Genomic DNA, 21,610 nt, shown 5'->3' on the forward strand with positions numbered 1-21,610 from the left:
TAAAATAACGCACTCTTCCTCTCCTTGCGAGATAGCAGGAGGAAGAGGTCCCCAAGGCCCGATTGGCCCAGCAGGGCCTCCTGGCACAACTGGACCAGCAGGACCACCTGGTAGATCAGGTCTTCCCGGACCAATCGGTAAGACTGTGTGGTGCAATATACCTGATAATGAATGACCACATTTTCCGTATCACTTTCTCATGCACTCCAGATCATTATTACTAATGTTATTATTCCATACAATGGCCTGTCCTCTCGCAGGTCAGCTATGTGTGTGTGTTTTTTTTAAGATCTTCTTCTATGTATTGTTCTTGGTGTTCAGGACCGAAAGGAGAGAGAGGTTTACCTGGTGAAATGGGTCTCCCCGGCCCACCTGGACCACCTGGACATCCTGCTGCTTCTTCCAGGTCTTCTACTGCACACCTGAGGGGGGATGTGTTTCAAGTGGATCGTCAAGGTGAGGAGATCCTCAGCTATTCCATTTTTTTTTCCAATCTTTATACTGTTGTGGTGTTCTCTTACATTCTGGCAGAACATTCAGGAACCGTATGTTTGGAAAACAGTTTAGGAACCCGAAAACACAACAAAGCTTGTTGAAGTATTTCAACTTAGCAAAGTGTCTTTAGCATTTAGCAAAGAGTATTTTGCATCTTTACAAGAGAAGTGCTGGCTGAGATTGACTGTAATGGTTCCCTCGTGCGCTTTACAGCAGCCTGGTTTGAGACCACCAAAAACACTGGAGCTGAAGGCTACTGTTAAAATCACACAGGAGGTCCAAACCTTACGAGGCAGACACCCTCATTAATACAGTCGAACCCGGTTTGTTCCACGTGATTTTGCCCATCATGGGTTCGAGTCCCCCCCCCCATGGGTTTTCTCTGGGTACTTCGATTTCCTCCCACATTACAAAAAAATGCGACTCCAAATTGGCCATAGGTATGAATGTGAGTGTGAATGGTTGTTTGTCTATATTTGCCCTGTGATTGGCTGGCCACCAGTCCAGGGTGTACAGGAATTCTAGACAAGCTAGCAAGCTTTAGCCTGCAATTTTTTTCATTCATTAATTTTGTACCTCTTATCCTCACAAAGGTCACGCGGGGTCCTAGAGCCTATCCCAGCTGTCTTTGGACTAGAGGCGGGGTACACCCTGGACTGGTGGCCAGCCAATCACAGGGCACATATAGACAAACAACCATTCACACTCACATTCATACCTATGGGCAATTTGGAGTCGCCAATTAACCTAGCATGTTTTTGGAATGTGGGAGGAAAACTGAGTACCCGGAGAAAACCCACGCATGCACGGGGAGAACATGCAAACTCCACACATAAATGGCCGAGAGTAGAATTGAACTTGGGTCTCCTAGCTGTGAGGCCTGCGTGCCAACCACTCGTCCACCGTGCAGCCCTACAATGTTCCTTTTTATTATAAATTGTTTTTTAAAGAATGACAGCTGGGCAGCTCGGGTGTAAAAAGACAAAGGTAAGTTGGCGCATCTTTTAGGGTGGAATTGAACTCGGGTCTCCTAGCTGTGAGGCATGTGCAGCCTCCAATTTATTTCATCTAAACTCGGGCTCCAAACAGTGTGGATAAGAAGGGCAAAATAAGAAACCACAAAGTTACCACTTCCACACAGAATGGAAGGAGAGCTTGTCATTCATGTGACAGTAATGCTGCCTAGTGGCCAGAATACTACATATCACTTGCATTTTAATATGTTTTCACTAATAATATACCATAGTCACCCAAATAGTGATGACTAATGAATTAATTTCTGAAACGCAGAAACATATCAAACCACAATATTATTTTTTTATATCATTTTGCACTCCGACTTTGTCCACTGGGAGGCAGCAGACATCCACGGTACACTCGTGTGGCCTACTGTGTCTGATTAAGCTGTCTGACTCTCTGCTCTGTGGGTCTGGAACAATGCAGATTCGGGTCTGTGGGACCATGTTAGCTCGGGGAAAGAAACAACCGGCTGTAAATCGGCCCTAATTTGTTAGCTGTCAGCACAACAGTGTGCATTTCGGGGAACAGACTGTGGCTCAGAGCCAGCGAGGGAGGAGATGGTCTGCCACTCATGTGAGGTTTCTTGGCCGGGGCGCCAGGTTGGAACATAAGAAAATTAGTTCCAGAGGAAAATCTGCTTCTTCCTTTTTTCTGCTGTGGACTGAGGCCATAATGTAACAGCGTCGTCTCAACATGGGGGCAGGCTGAGATTGTGAGCATATGTTTAATAAGTGGAAAGCAAGTGGGAGTGTGGCCGTGTTGTTTTTTTTTCCCTCTTACAAGCTTTCCTTAACACATCTTCCACGCTGAGATGGAGGCACCGCTTCCACCTCTGTGAAAACATCCCATGTCTAAGCGTCTGTAATAGTCCGTTTAATGAGTGCTGCTTTGGCTCATCCACGCTGCTCCTGTCAATCACTGCTAAAATGTTGACTCTTATCATCCTCCGTCATGAATCCATAGACGAACTTTGAGGTTTTCCTTTTCTTCTGTCAGATTTCATTCATTCATTCATTTTTTACCGCTTTTCCTCACAAGGGGAGTGGGGGGGGAGCTGGAGCCTATCCCAGCTGTCTTTGGGCGAGAGGCGGGGTACACCCTGGACTGGTCCCCAGCCAATCACAGGGCACATATAGACAAACAACCATTCACACTCACATTCATACCTATGGACAATTTGGAGTCGCCAATTAACCTAGCATGTTTTTGGAATGTGGGAGGAAACCGGAGCAAACTCCACACAGAGATGGTCGAGGGTGGAATTGAACCCTGGTCTCCTAGCTGTGAGGTCTGCGCGCTAACCACTCGACCACCGTGCCGCCCCTGAATGAAATAATAAATACAAAATTTCATTATTGACACACATTATTCCCAGGCTTTCACCGGCCACATATGGCCCCCGGGCCTGGAGTTTGACACCAGTATCCTAGCGACATATATTAATGTTACTTTTTGCACAATAGAGGATGTTTAAAACAGATGATAAATAATCATCAGGACTCAAACCAAGCCCTCTGTTGGATTTGTTTGCATAAATCTTAATATAACACTTGGGTGGGGTGGGAAAGGAAACTATTAGACTGTTTTTTTTTTGTTTTGTTCTATTTTGTCAGTGATCCGTGCAGGTGCTTGCACAGGATAATGGCTACAGAGCCCAGGTTGGGATTACTGAGCTCCCCTGGGAGGAAATGTGATACACCTGGATTGGGGCGCGTGTGTGTGTGTATGGCAGAGTACTAGTATACTTGCTCTGCCGCTGCTGGCTTTAAAAACAACAAAAGAAACAACATTTAAATGCATCGCAACACATTCTGTGTACATATTCCATATTCTGTGATAATAGGATTGCAATACAAGCATCAGGGCCCTGAGGGTTTGGTGACCTTTCATCACATTCTGTATTTTTTGTCGATCTTTTTCCACAATAGCCACAAAAGTTCGGCATCTCCCATTTGATTGAAACACACTTTTATATGTTTCTTCATGTATTTGTGTATTTTTGTGTTTCTTTTCCAGAGGAAGACCGCATACATCCATCTGGACCACCTGGTCCGGCGGGCCCCGTTGGCCTTCCAGGTACAAACAACAACATCCCTAAGCCACGACATTACCTCCACAGTCGCTTAAGATGATACGAGAGCTGTGTCAAAATGACACACATTTATCTTTGTAACGACAAAGAAATACAGTTGATACAGCTCCTGTATTGCAGACACATGCTCCATAATTAATAATAATGGAATAATTTTCAAAATACTCAAAAACACTTTACAGAAAAATGGAGTAAAAACATGTAAACAGTGTAAAAGATATGTTAAAATACAACATTCATTCATTTATACACAGTTAAAACATGAGTAGAAGCGGGGCGGGGCACAGCAGTCAGGTATAAAAAGTTAGACATTAAAACAGATTTAATCAGGTGGGTTTTTAGTTGTTTTTTGAAACTGGGAAGGTCAGGGCAAGCACGGAGTGAATGGGGCAAAGAGTTCCAGAGGGGTGGGGATAATTATTATATATAATATATTATTATATTATTATAGTAATAATTGTTCCCTTTATGCTAAATGGATGTTTAAATTACATTCAAACAGTAATATAAGGGCGGCACGGTGGTCTAGGGGTTAGCCTCACAGCAAGGAGACCAGGGTTCAATCCCACCCTCGGGCATCTCTGTGTGGAGTTTGCATGTTCTCCCCGTGGGTTTTCTCCGGGTACTCCGGTTTCCTCCCACATTCCAAAAACATGCAAGGTTAATTGGCGAATGTGAGTGTGAATGGTTATTTGTCTATATGTGCCCTGTGATTGGGTGGCCACCAGTCCAGGGTGTACCCTGCCTTACGCCCGAAGACAGCTGGGATAGGCTCCAGCACCCCCCGCGACCCTCAGGAGGAAAAGCGGTAGAAAATGAATGAATGAATGAACAGTAATATATTTGATTTAACAAAATTGAAGGGGGTGCCAGACTATATATTTTATACAGATAATTCTAACAGTCCATCTGGAATTATTGTATCTGTTAAAGTGTCATGCAAACTGCTATATGTGCTTGTGTCCCTTTTTCCTGGTGCACTTTGTAAACAGCAGACCACACCAAACAACCAAATTGATTACAAAAAAAAAAAGCTACCTAAACCATCAAAAGGTTGGCTCAAGCCATGATGCCAGGTTGTATGTTAAGTTTCAATGAAATACTTTGGAAAGAAGGGGCGGGCCGTATTTAAACACTTAGTGGGCCAGATCTGGCCCCCGGGCCGCAGTTTGCCCATCATTGCTCCTAGTTTAACGCCCACTCTGACACAACCGTGAATAGGGTCTCGATGGGCACCACTTAAAAATAAGTCAATAAAAGCAGGCTTCACTACACGTCTTGAAAGGTTATACCGACTACAGTATCTGTCAGTCGACTACAGCTAGCATGATGTTGCTTGTTAATATGCGAATATAATGTTAGCACCGTAGCTACGCCACTTGTTAATGTGATATGATGACAATATGATATGAAAACACAGCTCATTAGCAATCAAGCTACAGACACACAAAACTGCGTATTCTCAGTAGGGCTTAGTAAAAAATATTTTTAAACCCTGGCATCAAGGCTAGATTTGGTCGAATACACAATTGCGTGACCATCTGAGACTTGATTCTTGAGAAATGATATAATATGGGACCAAGTCTTCTTTTAGAATTGATGCATTTGTTTTGTGAACAACTCCACAGGCCCTCCCGGACCGACAGGGCCTGCAGGGATTCCAGGCATGCCAGGGCAAGATGTGAGTATTATGATGCTTAGGCGGTGACGTGCCGTCAGGGGAGGGAGGTGCGACTCAGCCTCGAAAAGTCATGGTGAAAAATAAAAATACTAATAATGGTAGAAAAAGTAATATTCATATTTGTCCATTGAACTGTATTCTAAATGTCACTCAATTTCAAGCGCACTGTTTCAGAAATGTATATTATTAATATCTTTAATGAGTTCAATTCCACCCTCAGCCATCTCTATGTGGAGTTTGCATGTTCTCCCCGTGCATGCGTGGGTTTTTTCCGCGTACTCCGATTTCCTCCCACATTCCAAAAACATGCTAGGTTAATTGGTGACTCCAAATTGTCCAAAAAATAAGATGGAATTTTTATATATTAAATATGTGCAGGGTTGCACGGTGATTGAATGGTTAGCATGCAGGCCTCACAGCTAGGAGACCCAAGTTCAAGTCCACCCTCTGCCATTTCTTTGTGGAGTTTGCATGTTCTCCCCCCCGTGCGTATGCTTGTTTTTTTTTCTCCCACATTCCAAAAACATGCTAGGTTAATTGGCGACTCCAAATTGTCCATAGGTATGAATGTGAGTGTGAATGGTTGTTTGTCTATATGTGCCCTGTGATTGGCTGGCGACCAGTCCAAGATGTACCCCGCCTCTCGCCTGAAGACAGCTGGGATAGGCTCCAGCACCCCTCGCGACCCTCGTGAGGAAAAAGCGGTAGAAAATGAATGAATGAATCTTTAATGAGTGAGTTAATGAGTAACCTGGATCAACATAAAAAATATCTTCAGTGACGCTAGGTATTGGTCTTTTAAAATCCAGAAGCTATGTGGTCTTATGTGTTCTTCTGTTTTACTGACCCAAGGGCAAGGAAGGCGTCCAGGGCAATCCTGGGTCTATTGGACCAAAAGGTGATGCAGGAGAAAGGGTAAGGCTAATACCGCTTTTTGTTTTAACATGGCGGAACAATAACGGAAAGTCAAAAGTGTCCCTCACTGTCATGCGATCTTAAAGGCATTAAAAGGTGGAGCGGCTTGTCTTCAAAGACTTCGGCTCCAGTCCATGACTAATCCCCTCCTCTTTACTCTGTCCAAGACCTGGTCCACTAGTGCATGGGCCTCCGCCTTTAAAGCTGATCCTTGTCCTCTGCTAGCAATGATTTAAGACAGCAGGTCCACTGAAGAGGAGCATGTGAGATGAAGACCAAAGGGCGCTAAAATATTTGCTCTCTTTTGTTCCTCCATTAGGGGCCTCCCGGTGCAAGGGGCGAACAGGGCCCAGCTGTGAGTATATTCACCTTTTGTGTAATATAGAATAAAAACCACACGGCTATGAAGACGATTGTGTTGTCTATCCACAGGGGCCACCGGGGCCAAAAGGAGAGCCAGGTGAAGGTTTGAATGAGGTAAGAGGCACCTCGGTGTCGTATCATGTCCACATTGAACATTTCACCCAGTAGATGCGATGTTTTGGCTTCAAGGGGGACACGGTGCCACAGCTCAGGGAAGCCCTGAAGATCCTGGCTGAGAGAGTCCTGATCTTGGAGCACATGATCGGCATTCATGGTGAGCAATGCAGGCACAACAATGCAAGCAGCCTATGTGTTCACTGTAAAATAATACACACCCTATTTACCGGGTTGGCGCCGTTAGCGCTTCCATCTCATGTTCCCCATGACATGGTAAACATGGTTGATGACGTCCTTGAAGACCTTTATACTGTCTTTTCCTGTCGTTCACTCCCACTATGCAGCCTCTCCACCTCTATATTTATATATCCGGTCATTCGGCATAGCCAAGAGATGCTAACAGCTGCTAACAGCTGCTCCCGAGTGTCAACAATGGGGCAAGCAGCAAGCTACAAACGTACTAAGATGAACATCCATAGCTGCACATTTGTTTAAAGGGGCGGTAAGGCACAAAAACAATAAGGAAGTCCTAAATAAAGCACTATTAAACACTAAAAACGCAGCAGGAGACACAGAGCTAACATAACTAGCTTGCAAGGGGGACACGGTGCCACAGCTCAGGGAAGCCCTGAAGATCCTGGCTGAGAGAGTCCTGATCTTGGAGCACATGATCGGCATTCATGGTGAGCGCACAACAATACAAGCAGCCTATGTGTTCACTGTAAAGTAATACACACCCTATTTAGCGGGTTAGCGCTGTTAGCGCTTCCATCTCACGTTCCCCATGACATGGTAAACATAGTTGATGACGTCCTTGAAGACCTTTATACTGTCTTTTCCTGGTGTTCACTCCCACTATGCAGCCTCTCCAACTCTATATGTCCGCGGCAATATCCGATCATTCGGCATAGCCAAGGCATGCTAACAGCTGCTCCCAAGTGTCAACAATGGGGCAAGCAGCAAGCTACAAACGTATTAAGATGAACATCCATAGCTGCACACTAGCTTAAGGGTCGGTAATTCACAAAAACAATAAGGAAGTCACAAATAAAGCACTATTAAACACTAAAAATGCAGCAGGAGACACAGAGCTAACTTAACTAGCTTGCACTCGGGCGGCGCCATCTTGAAATATGAGACCTCCGCATCAAATCCAGTCTACATCGATATGAACGATATGCTTTTTTAAAAAAAAAAATATTGTGCTTAAAAGAAATATAAAATATCAATATATTCTTTTTGGAAACGATATGTCTGTAAGTAATGTGCAACTATAATTTGAGAAATGTCGACAGCAGCGTTGTATTTGTGGGGGGTTTTCAACTCGAACACCCGATGCTAAAGGTGTATTTCTACATCTTTTACATGTTTTTTTTTAAACAGCTGATGATGCAACTGCACAACAGAGAAAGATCATGTTTGGTGCCGTTTTAATGTGGCAGAAGTACATTTTCTAAGAACTCAGCATGCATCTTTCCCATGTAAAAAGACTGAAACATTCTTGTCCTTGCACAGAAAACCCTGAGGGATCTGGTTTTGGTGCCATTTTGGACCCCCTTTCCTTCACAAGCAGAAAGACCAAGCGCTTGCAACCTGATCAAGCTCCCACACTACAGGAGGGACAAAGACCGGTTCCCCTTTAAGGCAATATTTTAGTCAAGTCCATTTGGTTGACTTGGTTGGATGTTTCATTTTTTCTCACATTTTTATCAGCTTTTTTTTTTTTTTTTTTTTTTTTTTAATCCCGTAAACATCTGAGTGAGTTAGATATGATACTTCATAGTTCCTTTTTGGCCCGGCTGCAGCAGGATAGTAGCAGCACTTACATGATGTCAGACAGTGAAATATAACCCCATAAACTGTTATGAGGGTCTTTGCTTCTTTCTTTCCACAGATAAAAGACAGCCTAGTAAACACATGACTTTCCTGGCTTGTGCTCCACTCGCAAAGATCCCCAGGCTGCAATAGACCAGTTCCTGAGAACCCGGACCCAAAAACTATTCTGTTTAGTGTCGAACAATTTCTTGGACTGTCCTCGGGGGTCATCCCATGTCGGCCTGTCAAACATATTTCTGCTTTACTCTGCCTCGTTAAAGCTGAGGTAAGACGTGACACGCTTCCAGCGGTGCCTGTTTAAACTGAGAGTGCACATCTGGAAAACAAGAGAGAGAAATGGTCTCCTTCTTGCTTTCACACAACCTGACAGGCTAACATCTTCATAAACGCCTGTGAAATGTGACAATATCATGTTAAGAGAAAACGGTGAGCATTTTTGGTTGTTGTTTTGCTTCTGCTGTTACTGTTACAGTTACAAATAATCCATACAATGGCACAGTGAGCCTGTATTTCCAAGGCACCAACTTGGGTTTGAAAATGGGTGTTTTTCTTTATTTTATTCAAGCTAGTGCAGTAGAATATGACCACTCAAATGGGGTATACACATTTTAATTTGAAGTCATCATCAGGAACAATAATGCTGGAAATACACTCACTGGACACTTCATTAGGTACACAAGGATTCTCAATTGGTCTCGTCCTGGTACTCACCTTTTCCCATGTTTATCTAGCCGCATGGTTACCCACTTTTTTTTAAATTAAGAAACCTTTTCAAATATAAATACACATAATTACATGTGTAAAATGTACTCGTGCTTGAATTAAGAACTTTAGGAGGAGCAACAATAATAATAACAAGAATAATGCAAAAAAAAATCAAATAGGACTAAATACTGTATGAAAAGAATAAATATCTATTTATTTTCTATGCCACTTGTCCTCATATATATATATATTGTATTAAATAAAAAGCTTAAAATATATATATATATATATATACTATATATATATTCAAGCGATATATATATATATATATTTTTTTAAATATATATATATATATTCAAGCGATATATATATATTTTTTTTATGCCGCTTGTCCTCATATATATATACACACTTATTAGCACATATGAAATAAACAGCTTAAAATTTATATATATAATATATATTTATATATATTAGTAAGTAATTATTATTATTTTTTTTATGTTTGACAAGCAGTCCACAACCCACTTTAGTGTCCGGACCCACCAGTTGGTTTATTACCGCATCTAATATTATACCTCTCTCACTGAGCTAATTAAATCAACCTGTCTACACCAGCATAATATACTGTATGAATACCTCAAATGATGTGTCCAGTGAGTGTATTACTCCAAATGGGCCAAATGTTTTACACAATGATGTACTTTTAATAGATCATTTTTATATTGAAGGTACCGTTCCTCAAGTAAAGAATTCTCCAAGCCGAAGGGTGATTGATTTGTCCTGACATCCAAACACCTTATTCATTTTCTATTTGGGGTGAACAGCTGATTTACATATAATTACATCACAGGCCGTGTGATGGCAACTGATCCATGAGGATGTGACAGGAGCCAATCACGAGCTACGAAAAAAAACTCAAAACGAGCTTCTCAACCCATTGCAAATTGCAGGAAGTACCCATGACTCAATAGAACACTCTGACACTCTTGCGGCTGCACGGTGACTGAGTGGTTAGCGTGCATGCCACACAGCTAGTTCAATTCCACCCTCGGGCATGTTCTCTCTATGCGTGGGTTTTCTCCGGGTACTCCGGTTTCCTCCCACATTCCAAAAACATGCTAGGTTAATTGGCGATTCCAAATTGTCCATAGGTATGAATGTGAGTGTGAATGGTTGTTTGTCTATATGTGCCCTGTGATTGGCTGGCCACCAGTCCAGAGTGTACCCCACCTCTCGCCCGAAGACAGCTGGGATAGGCTCCAGCATCGTGACGATAAGCGGTATAGAAAATAAATGACACTCTGACTCACGGTGTCATTTTACAAAGAACACTAAACTCATCACACAGTAACTTAACACTAAAAAATGTGTACCAAATAAATATACATTTCATCATAGGATAAGGAGCACAGATAATGGATGGATGGTGCTGCAATGGTGCCTCTGTCCATCAAAGGGAGTCAGAGGTTTCCTAGAGCCAAGACAGAGGCTGACGTCATTGCAGCACCCTAATGAATGCGTTGTTAAACTTTAAATGTTTTGTGTTGTTTGTGATGACACCCCGGGTAAGACACATGCAATCAGCCCACACTACCCTCCCGTCATGGACACCCCCGATCTAAAGCACCCAACAACACCGCCTCTCTTAATAGGCTTAATCAGAGAGACAACATGCATAAGTGTAGTTATGTATCATTGCCGTATATTGTACTCTGCCCCCCCTTTAGCATCCTTTCATCTGGTGCTTTTTGCCTGCATGTTTCTTGCCAATCCACCCCCCCCGCCCATGTCTCCCCCCCTTCTTGTTTTTCCTGTCTACTGAACAGAGACATGTTGATATGAGGCCCTGCTTGCATGGCCACAAGGGAACAAGTCTCTGGTGCTTTTGATCAGCTGCAAGATCAGACATGTCCCCCCTCCGCTCCCTCCCTCCCTCCCTCCCTCTCTCACCACCTCCTGCTACCCCCATGTACACTCCAGTGACTGATCATGCAGTATAATGGGGCAGCCACAGACGAACCAAGAGATGCACGCCCACTCATGTTCCCGGCGAATGACCGTATGTGCTCACACACACACACACACACACACACACTCTATGTCTATGTAAAGCCAATTGTGAAAGGTTTATACGTTACCTCTGCTCACAGCTTGTTTGCTGGACACGAGGGAGCGAGACTGAGGAAGTGTGTGTGTGTGATTTCCCCTTTCTTGCCCTTTTTTTGTTGCCGTTGACAGTAAGATGGATGATTGCAATCACACAGGAGCCATCAGTGAGACAGAGTGGAAGGTCCACGGGCCAGTGAGACACAGCCATGGGAAACCAGCCGTCAGATTACTGTGCTGTTTATTTGTCCAGAGCACTGCTTTCATATGCATGGGCTCAAACCCCTTTTGCGTATATATGAGAACATGAAAACTTCATGATGTATACATCCATATACAGTATATATATATATATATACTACGTGAAAGACATATAGAGGGAGACTTGTTTATGTTTGACTACAGAGTAAAACGTGCTGTAAGTCAATATGTCTCGCAATGTGACACCGTGATTAGACGCGCCGCTTTCATCTCCTGAGAGAACGCCAGGCAGACTTTTTTACTCCCCAGTCAACGGATGTTTTTAAGAGAAACATCTGTTGCTGTACAAATGAGATTACTGTGTCTCGAGCCCGGCGGCCATGTAGGTTATGAATGGCACTCAAGTTTAAAAAAAAAAAAAAAAAAAAAGAAGGCCCGGAAAAGGAAACTGGTAGTTAAGAGCTTTATATTGAATAGATTCTTAAGTATTCATCATAGCACCCTTTTTATCCTGTAGAACAGTATGGATACTATACCTTTAAATCGCCTTCTCATATTGATAAATCCAATATTTCACCTTGTTGCTAAGCAACGACTCACCTCAGCCCCTGGAAACTTGTCAGCTAATATTTAATCCCGCAGAAGGACAAGTTACTGTTTTCATACTCTTTTTTTTTTAATGTTCTGTAGTTTAACATCTGCATGCATTTTTTTTTTTTGCTTTTTTAACCATATTAACCTCCTCTTTCTCTCTCTCACGACCGTGGCTGTGCAACAAAATCATATCCACTGATTTTGTATTCGGCGTCAAAGACCGTGGAAATCGTCTTGTCAGGGTGACTTCCTGGTAAACTGAAGGTAAAGCTTGAGAGTACATGTCCGGATTTAATGTATATGTAACACTTCCTGTGTCATCAATGACCTTGTGTGATTGCAAGTGATGGAAAGGACATAAAATGCTCTGACAAAGGTTCAAATCTATATTCAAATATTATATCAATATTTTTATTTTCTTTTGTGTATCTACTGCTTAAAATGCACAAAATCTTTGTGTCAGATAAGATAAGATAATAATAGTCTTTATTCATCCCTCAAATGGCTCAAATTGCACAGCAGCAATGAGGACAGAGCCAATTAAACAGTAAAATATAAACAACCTAAAAGTACTAACAAATTAACAATTTTACCCAGTATTACATACAAATACAATTTACAAGATAATATAAAATATGAAATATATGACCAGTATATACACTATGAGATCTTGCTAGTGAATTGAATTTGAAATATGAGGCATTATGGGCTGCACAGCGGTTGAGTGGTTAGCGCGTAAACCTCACAGCTAGGAGACCAGTGTTCAATTCCACCCTCGGCCATCTCTGTGTGAAGTTTGCATGTTCTCCCCGTGCATACGTGGGTTTTCTCCGGGTACTCCGGTTTCCTCCCACATTCCAAAAACATGCTAGGTTAATTGGCGACTCCAAATTGTCCATAGGTATGAATGTGAGTGTGAATGGTTGTTTGTCTATATGTGCCCTGTGATTGGCTGGCCACCAGTCCAGGGTGTACCCCGCCTCTCGCCCAAAGACAGCTGGGATAGGCTCCAGCACCCCTGTGACCCTTGTGAGGATAAGCGGTAGAAAACGAATTAATGAATGAATACAACGGGACAAAATTTGCATAAATTTGCATAAAGATGAGCTATCACAGGGCATTAGTACAGTTCCCTGCTATATGCTATGAGAGGCGGCCCCTGCAGTGATCCTGTGCATTAGTGAATTTAAAAAATAATCGTGTGTAAAGGTGACTGTAGGGGTGTTATTTCATGTCTACAGGGCTCTAAAACTGTATTTAAAAATTCATAAACAGGTTTAGTACGCTCTATGAAAACATCCCATCTGTTAATATTGCATCCTAGTGGACCCAATTAACAGTGATGGACCAGGGACGACTATAATGAGATTTAGCCGAGGTTGCTGATGTATTCCAGCCACTGACCTGTAGCGCTAAAGCAAAGCTACTAAAAAAGGCCTGCTTCACTTGCTCCAAAGAAGCTGCGCTGCAGGGTGGTTTGAAATGTACACCTCTATGAACCGGCGCCCCTGTCACAAAATTAACACTCTACATCGTCAACCCACCCCCCTCCCAGACGTTCCCCCCACTCGGCAGGACAACGATGTCGCGCCACATTAATTGAGCCTGCACAGCTGTTCAAACCACTTTAAGTCTATCAGCAATAATGTGCTCAGATGGACCAGAACCGCTCCAACCTCATAATCCCATGAACACGCAACAGGGAATCCACTTAATGTATATGTAAAGCTATATTGCTAAGCTTTCAAATAAATGTCACGGCTACCATTCCTAGCAGCTCATTAGCCAATATCCTCATTGGAATGCCAAGCTTCCAAATCCATCCATTCCCTCAAACTAGTACTTTCAATACTAGTCTATTGTCTAAATAGCAGCAACGCAAATGAGTGATTAAATTGGGAGGGGAACACGGTGATGGAAAAATTTGAGCAAAGCCAGATTGAGAAGTTCAAAGAGGTTCCAGACTAGCGGTTGAAAGTGTATCGGGTACGACTGGTTGTCGCACGCCATTTGTGTAACTTTAACAGCTTGCAGGCTCGTTCTAATCACGAAGCACAACAGAGATTCTATACAGTAGGACCGACCTCGGGGACATTTTGGGTGGCCAGATCTTTGCTTTCATCATCTTGTTCTAATTGGCTGTTAGGGTAGGATGGGAGGACGGGACAAAGACACATGAAACATATCTTACTTAACTTTTAGGTTGTTTTTGTGCAAAACAAATGAAAAAATACGACAGAATTTGTATATATTAAATATGTGCAGGGCAACATGGTGGACAAGTGGTTAGCACGCAGGCCTCACAGCTAGGAGACCCGAGTTCAAGTCCACCCTCAGCATTTCTGTGTGGAGTTTGCATGTTCTCCGGTTTCCTCCCACATTCCAAAAACATGCTAGGTTAATTGGTGACTCCAAATTGTCTATAGGTATGAATGTGAGTGTGAATGGTTGTTTGTCTATATGTGCCCTGTGATTGGCTGGCCACCAGTCCAGGGTGTACCCCGCCTCTCGCCCGAAGACAGCTGGGATAGGCTCCAGCAACCCTCGCGAACCTCGTGAGGATAAGAGGTACAAAAAAAATTGAAAAAAATTGCAGGCTAAAGCTTGCTAGCTTGTCTAGAATCACTGAACACCCTGGACTGGTGGCCAGCCAATCACAGGGCACATATAGACAAACAACCATTCACACTCACATTCATACCTATGGACAATTTGGAGTCGCCAATTAACCTAGCATGTTTTTGGAATGTGGGAGGAAAACCCACACATGCACGGGGAGAACATGCAAACTCCACACAGAGATGGCCGAGGGTGGAATTGAACCCTGGTCTCCTCGCTGTGAGGTCTGCGCGCTAACCACTTGACCGCCGTGCCGCCCCCTGAATGAAATAATAAATACAAAATTTCATTATTGACACACATTATTCCCAGGCTTTCACCGACCACATATGGCCCCCGGACCTGAAGTTTGACACCAGTATCCTAGCGACATATTACTGTTACTTTTTGCACAATAGAGGATGTTTAAAACAGATGATAAATAATCATTAGGACTCAAACCATAGAGTCAAGTCCTGAACCATGTTAGTCCTGCCCCGGTTCTTCCTGACCGCCATGCAGGCCGTACAGTAGTGTTCTGTCCAGAAGACGGGCTGATACACACTGAAGTCCCTCCTCCAGCGCAGGTGCCGCATCAAGTGCGCAGGGTCCCGCTTAAGCATCAGCAAGTAGCGGGCCAGCCCTTGAACCGTGGGGAAGTCGTCCACGTGGATGAAGGCCTCGGGGGGTAGGAAACGCTCGTAGTTTTTCCGAGCTGGACCCAGAACTACAGGCACAGCGCCAGCCAACACGGCGTTCCACAGCTTCTCTGTGATGTAATCCGTGTGCTGGGAGTTCTCCAGGGCCAGATAGAACTGGTACCGTTTCACGAGTCCAATCACGCTCATGCTGCCTTCAGGTAACTTCCGCCCCGCTCTGCCAAACACGTCCACTTGGACATGTTGGCGGAGTTCATGGTAGAAGGCCACACGGGCGTGGGACTCCACCCAGTTGCTGACCACCCACGCAACAAGGCGGGGGCGAGATCTAGACGATACTTGGAGTGGGTGGCCACCATGCTTCTGGACCCCTTCCGGGACCAGGTACCCGTATGGGAGGAAGATGTCCGAGTCTGCGCGGTAGCTCATGGTGAGGTTGAAGACCCCCTCCATGCTCCACAGAGCCGGGGTGTGCACTGGAGATTCATAGTTCAACCACACCCACTTCTGCCCATCGGGGCGAGGTTCAGGGGGCAGCTTGGCACTTCCGGTAGCGACGTCACGGTGGTGCACCACCACTGCGTCCGCGTGAGTGTACGCGCGCTCGTCATCCGTCACCACGCAGCCGTCGATGTCGTAAAGCGCGGAACAATCCGGAAGTTCCCGGTACCGGCCGAAGGGATGAGTCCAAATCAAAAGCGTTACCTCCCGCTTGGAACCGGAAACACTGCGGTGTTGCAGCGGGAGCGGTTCCGGCAAATGGCGTAAACAAACCCCGAGCAGGAAGAGAAAAGCGAACAAAGCTGCCACGGTGCAGGATACACGGAAAAAAACATCTTTTTTGGACCAATTTAAGCGTCTGTTTGATCGACACCCAACTCCCATGGGTGCCAGAACTCTACTAGAACCCGGATGGAGTAGTCTTCATGGCATTGATGTCCCTCTAGATGTCCCTCAGTCCTCCAGTAACGCTTGGATCTGGTCCTGTTTGCTCACACCTTTTTTTTTCTCCCGTTTTGACGTGGCAGGGTTCTTCAGGGTTCCTCATACCGGTGAAAGAGGCTTTTGTACCCGGCCTCTCAGCCTCTTTTAGACTGGGTAAACAACCGCTGGCACCAATAAATGACGTTATACTGTGTATTTCAAAATACAAAGTACATCATTGTATCTTTAAGGGTACAGTGGATTATTACTGGGGTGTTTTGGTCATCCATGGAAAAGGTAGCAACAATTTAGACTTCAATAATAGATCCATAGTACTGTAGTCCACTACATTATTGCATTATTTTACCATATTACCCATATTGTGTACTCTAAAATTACATTAAAAATAGTAATACAATTTAAAAAAATAAGTAGATTTTTTAGAATTTCATTGTGTGCAACAAAGTAATATTTTATCAATTTATACAATATTTTTCAATGATAATTTTGAATTAAAACAAGCCTTAAAATGTGTTAGAACCTATTTTTAATTGTTCATATTAGTTATATATATGAATAAAAACTATAAACATTTGAATAGAATTTATAGGCTTTCTTTTAAGATACTAATCAATATAGTACTGATAAAAAATAATGTATAACATTAAATATTCTTATTTGGTTTAATGTATTTTTATTATTATTATTATTATTATAGAAATATTTCACTAAACCACTTTTTTGTATAATAATCCTTAAATAAAAGTAAGACTGATATAATAATCCTGCTGATAAAAATAATTAATTCCACTCCCCTAATGAAGGTCAGTAATTCATTTTATTATTTTTAAATAATTCATTTTAAAATGAATAAATAAAATAATGAATAAAAAAATAATTTCATTTTATTATTATTTTAAAATAATTCATTTCATTATTTTTAAAATATGCATAATATATTAAATAATTTTACTACTACTGCTAAAACGATTAATTCCATAGTCGTGGGGTAATATTTCATCATTTAATTATTTATTTTATAACATTAATTATGTTAAGAATAAATTAATAAATGCATCATAAAAACTGTATTTATTTACTTTTTTTTTTACTGCTTTGGCTTCATGTATATTCATTATTATAGAAAACATGATCAGGAAATATTTCACTAAACCACTTTTTTGTATAATAATCCTTAAATAAAACTAAGACTGATATAATAATCCTACTGATAAAAATAATTAATTCCACTCCCCTAATGAAGGTCAGTAATTCATTTTATTCTTTTTAAATAATTCATTTTAAAATGAATAAATAAAATAATGAATAAAAAATGAATAATAAAATAATAATAATTTATAATAATAATTTCATTTTATTATTATTTTAAAATAATTCATTTTATTATTATTTTTTTAAATCTGCATAATATATTAAATAATTTTACTACTACTAAAACTATGGTCTCAGGGTAATATTTCATAATTTAATTATTTATTTTATTACACTAATTATTTAAAAAATAAATTAATAAATGCATCATAAAAACTGTTTTTATTTACTTAAAAATTTTTATTTTTTACTGCTGGTAAAAATAGTACTAGAAGGTTTTAATACTTTAATACTGCCATTCTAGCACTAGGTGTCTCCATACACAAGCCTAAATCTCTGAAGCACTGTTATGAGTGTGAGGAACCCCCTGTAGTGTTTTACTGTATTGTAGTGACATTGAAATAAGCTGGGTTGGGTACATGTTTGTTTGCTTTTGCTAATGAGTTACTATTCAGTATAAAATAAGGCACTGGGCAGGGAGACTTTGAGATGTTGGGTCCCTCCATCCAATGCGAGGATGCTCCTTGGTTTTGACCTTAGTGACTGATGTCATTGCTAGACAGCAGACCCCGTGTAAAAATGATAAAACAGCTGTTTTGGAAGATAGGAAAAAAAACACGGCGTGTGGCTCAGACAACATCATTCCCTCAATCCCCCTCCCTCGAGAGTTTTCTTTAAATCCTGGATGGACGCGGGAATCTTGGCATGCAGGCAAGGAGGTGGAGATGAGGCGAGATCTTTCTCCACTGGGTCCTCCTCCTTCCTGTGACATCCGTTCACTTTTCTTGACGGAGGGGGCAGAAAAAAAAAAAAAGAGTGAGACCTCTGCGTGTCTGTGCATGTGTGTGATGAGTTGTTCCCCATAAGAGCCAGGGTTTTGTATTCTTTCTGCATTATTTATCCTTTCCCTTTCAGCTCAGCCATTCTATTTTCAGACGATTCTTCATCTGACGTCCTGCCCTGGAGGAGGAGGGGGGGGGGGTTATCTGGGGTTGGCCCGAGACACCACAGCAGTCTTACGCTCCATATTATAAACACATGTAGTGTATGTCTGGCCCACAGGAATAGTGGAGGTTAGCGTGGTTTGGAAGTGACGTGTAAATGGGCTTGTGTGGTTTTGTTTCATTTTTATCTGCTTTTGTGACTTTGTGTTGGAGGGAATGCAGTTCGATCTGGACTTGGGGACGGTGCTGGGCATTTTTATTTGCTTGTTTTTTACCCACTTTTTGTCGTCAAAATTAATTGCTGTGTGTAATGGTAATGGTAATGGTTTAATTTCATTTGAACATGCATCAGATTACAATTGAATGCATCACATAATCAGTTCACAGTTCCACATGTCCAAGAGGAGTAGGAAGAAGCAAAGCTAATTAAATCCTAGCCCTCCATCTGGTACTTTTACAATCAGTAACTGTTACATTTGTTCACTTCCTGCTTTCCCAATATAGTTTAAGTATTTTTTTTTTGTCACGTACCAAAGTACGAGATGATATGACCATACAATGACATATAGACACATATAGACAAACAACCATTCACACTCACATTCATACCTATGGACAATTTAGAGTCGCTAATTAACCTAGCATGTTTTTGGAATGTGGAATTAAATGCATCACATAATCAGTTCACAGTTCCACATGTCCAAAAGGAGTAGGAAGAAGCAAAGTTTATTAAATCCTACCCCTCCATCTGGTACTTTTACAATCAGTAACTGCTACATTTGTTCACTTCCTGCTTTCCTAATATAATTTAAAATGTTGTATTATTTTTTTAAATTAAATTATTAAATTATTAAAATTATTAAATGTAATTATATTTTATTATATTATATATTTATAATGTTTTATTAATTAAATTATTTTTATTTTTTTGTCACGTACCGAAGTACAAGGTGATATGACCATCCAATGACATAATGGGTACCATAGTAAGTGTCAATATAGTGATATATATAGCACATCATGACTGGTTCAAGACTCTTCATCCTTGTATTTAGCAAACATCAACTGCTTGTATTGTTTCTTGAATTGGCTCATCGTTGTGCATTGTTTGAGTTCCTTACTTAATCCATCCCATAGTTTGATACTCCACATACTGAAATGCTATGGCTTTTTAACGTAGTCCTAGCATATAAGTGTTTCAAATGTAGTTCTTCCCTGAGATCATATTTCTCCTCTCCTGTAGAGAAGTATTGGATGACATTTTTAGCTAATTGGTTATTTTTAGCCTTATGCATTATTTTAGCTGTTTGAAGATGAACTATATCAGCAAGTTTAAGTATTTGTGATTTTAGAAATAAGGAGTTAGTATGTTCTCCATAGGCGGCATTATGAATTATCCTTACTGACCTTTTTTTTAATACATTTAGCGAGTGAAGAGTGCTTTTATAGTTATTAGCCCATATTTCCACACAATAAGTAAGATATGGTAGATCCAGAGAACAATTAAGAGTGTGGAGTGATTTCTGATTGAAAACAAATTTTGCTTTGTGTGTGTGTCCAACATGCAGATGCAAATGCAGTACAATTTAAATGTTGCCAGTCATAAAAATAAAACTCATTTTCTTTCAGTCAAAGGAGCTCTAATAGTGATGAAGTTGGACACCCCTCCCATAGAGAGAGTCTTCTCCAATGAGACTCCAGGTAATCACTCATCTTCCCTATTGATTTTCTCTTTTTGCACTCTCTGGGGACAGGATGTCTCAATTGGTCCCGGTCGGTGTGAGCGATAGAGGAACAGATAGAAGACGAATGGTAGAGGGGGGGGAATCGCTAGCACCCTGATCACAGAGACCCTCTATGACCCCTGACCTTGATCGTGACCTCAGAGGTTACACCAGAGGTCAGGGGTTGTGTGAAAGTGCCACTGAGGCGATTCACTCCACTGCCGGGGCGATGATGATCTTATGCAGCCGTCCGGGCCTGTCTGACATGATCAGTGTTGCTCTCCGCCCGCGGGCCCCCGAGGGCCACACATCTATCTGTAACCCGGCCACACGAGGCCCACTAAAAGCCCCTTACAGGCAATGAGGAGTCAATGAGTGCCAGGCAGAGAGGGGCACACAATCAAGAGTGGTAAAGCTGGAGGACATAAAGGCTACACTTGTATAACGGCAACAACAACACACAACAATCTACATGACACTCATGATATTCCCCCCAAAATTTCACGAGTCCCACAATATTGTTAGCCTTGAAATCGCTTTTAGTAAACTGAACTGGCAACAAGCCTTTTTGTGTGTCTGTAGCTTTAATTGAAGTGTCCCAAGTGGCCAATGTTAGCATCACTAGCATCAAAGTACACTACGGTGCTAACATGACACTCACATGCTAAGTTAGAAATGAAGCTTACAGCTACCGTATCGATAACCGACTGATGGATAGTTGACGGGCATTATTTTAAGATGTGTAGCAAAGCCTGCTTTTATTTTTTAACTCCTTATTTCTAAAATCACAAAGACTTACATTTGCTGATATAGTTAATCTTCATTCATTTCATTCATTTTCTATGGCTTTTCCTCACGAGAGTCGGGGGGGGGGATGGAGCCTATTCCAGCTGTCTTTGGGCTGTCTTGAGAGGCGGGGTACACGCCAATCACAGGGAACATATAGACAAACAACCATTCACACTCACATTCATACCTATGGACAATTTGGAGTCGCCAATTAACCTCGCATGTTTTTGCTCCGGAATACCCGGAGAAAACCCACGCATGCACAGGGGAGAACATGCAAACTCCACACAGAGATGGCCGAGGGTGGGATTGACTCGGGTCTCCCAGCTGTGAGGTCTGCACACTAACCACTAGACCACCGTGCAGCCCCTAGTTAATCTTCAAACAGCTAAAATAATGCATAAGGCTAAAAATAACCAAAATACCTAAAAATGTCGTCCAATACTTCTCTACAAGAGAGGAGAAATATGATCTCAGGGAAGAACTACATTTGAAACACTTATATGCTAGGA

General features: G+C 41.9%; 2 protein-coding genes across 2 annotated transcripts in view; one reads left to right on the forward strand and one right to left on the reverse strand.

The window, feature by feature from the left end:
- The window catches only part of LOC131134230 (uncharacterized), a 31,974-nt gene extending 22,610 nt beyond the window's left edge, over positions 1-9,364 (forward strand). The window contains exons 6-14 of the mRNA XM_078792911.1: positions 39-137; positions 322-456; positions 5,236-5,288; positions 6,141-6,203; positions 6,523-6,558; positions 6,636-6,680; positions 6,756-6,840; positions 8,199-8,327; positions 8,578-9,364. Coding sequence (XP_078649037.1) covers positions 39-137; positions 322-456; positions 5,236-5,288; positions 6,141-6,203; positions 6,523-6,558; positions 6,636-6,680; positions 6,756-6,840; positions 8,199-8,326 — 644 coding nt within the window. The 3' untranslated portion in view covers position 8,327; positions 8,578-9,364. The remainder of the gene's footprint in view (positions 1-38; positions 138-321; positions 457-5,235; positions 5,289-6,140; positions 6,204-6,522; positions 6,559-6,635; positions 6,681-6,755; positions 6,841-8,198; positions 8,328-8,577) is intronic.
- A 5,406-nt stretch (positions 9,365-14,770) lies between these two features.
- On the reverse strand, positions 14,771-16,460 carry LOC131134232 (alpha-(1,3)-fucosyltransferase 4-like). Its single transcript, XM_058079271.2, has one exon. The coding sequence runs from the start codon at positions 16,268-16,270 to the stop codon at positions 15,176-15,178; it is 1,095 nt and encodes a 364-aa protein (XP_057935254.2). The 5' UTR covers positions 16,271-16,460; the 3' UTR covers positions 14,771-15,175.
- Between the last annotated feature and the right edge of the window lie 5,150 nt (positions 16,461-21,610).

The sequence above is a fragment of the Doryrhamphus excisus genome, linkage group LG8, assembly GCF_037039965.1.
Source record: "Doryrhamphus excisus strain RoL-2023G ecotype Guam linkage group LG8, RoL_Dexc_Guam_v1.1, whole genome shotgun sequence".
Classification (NCBI taxonomy): domain Eukaryota; kingdom Metazoa; phylum Chordata; class Actinopteri; order Syngnathiformes; family Syngnathidae; genus Doryrhamphus; species Doryrhamphus excisus.

What these genes read in the sequence shown, in the direction of transcription:
- LOC131134232 (XM_058079271.2), bottom strand. Translation starts at nt 16,270, where the DNA reads ATGGGAGTTGGGTGTCGATCAAACAGACGCTTAAATTGGTCCAAAAAA.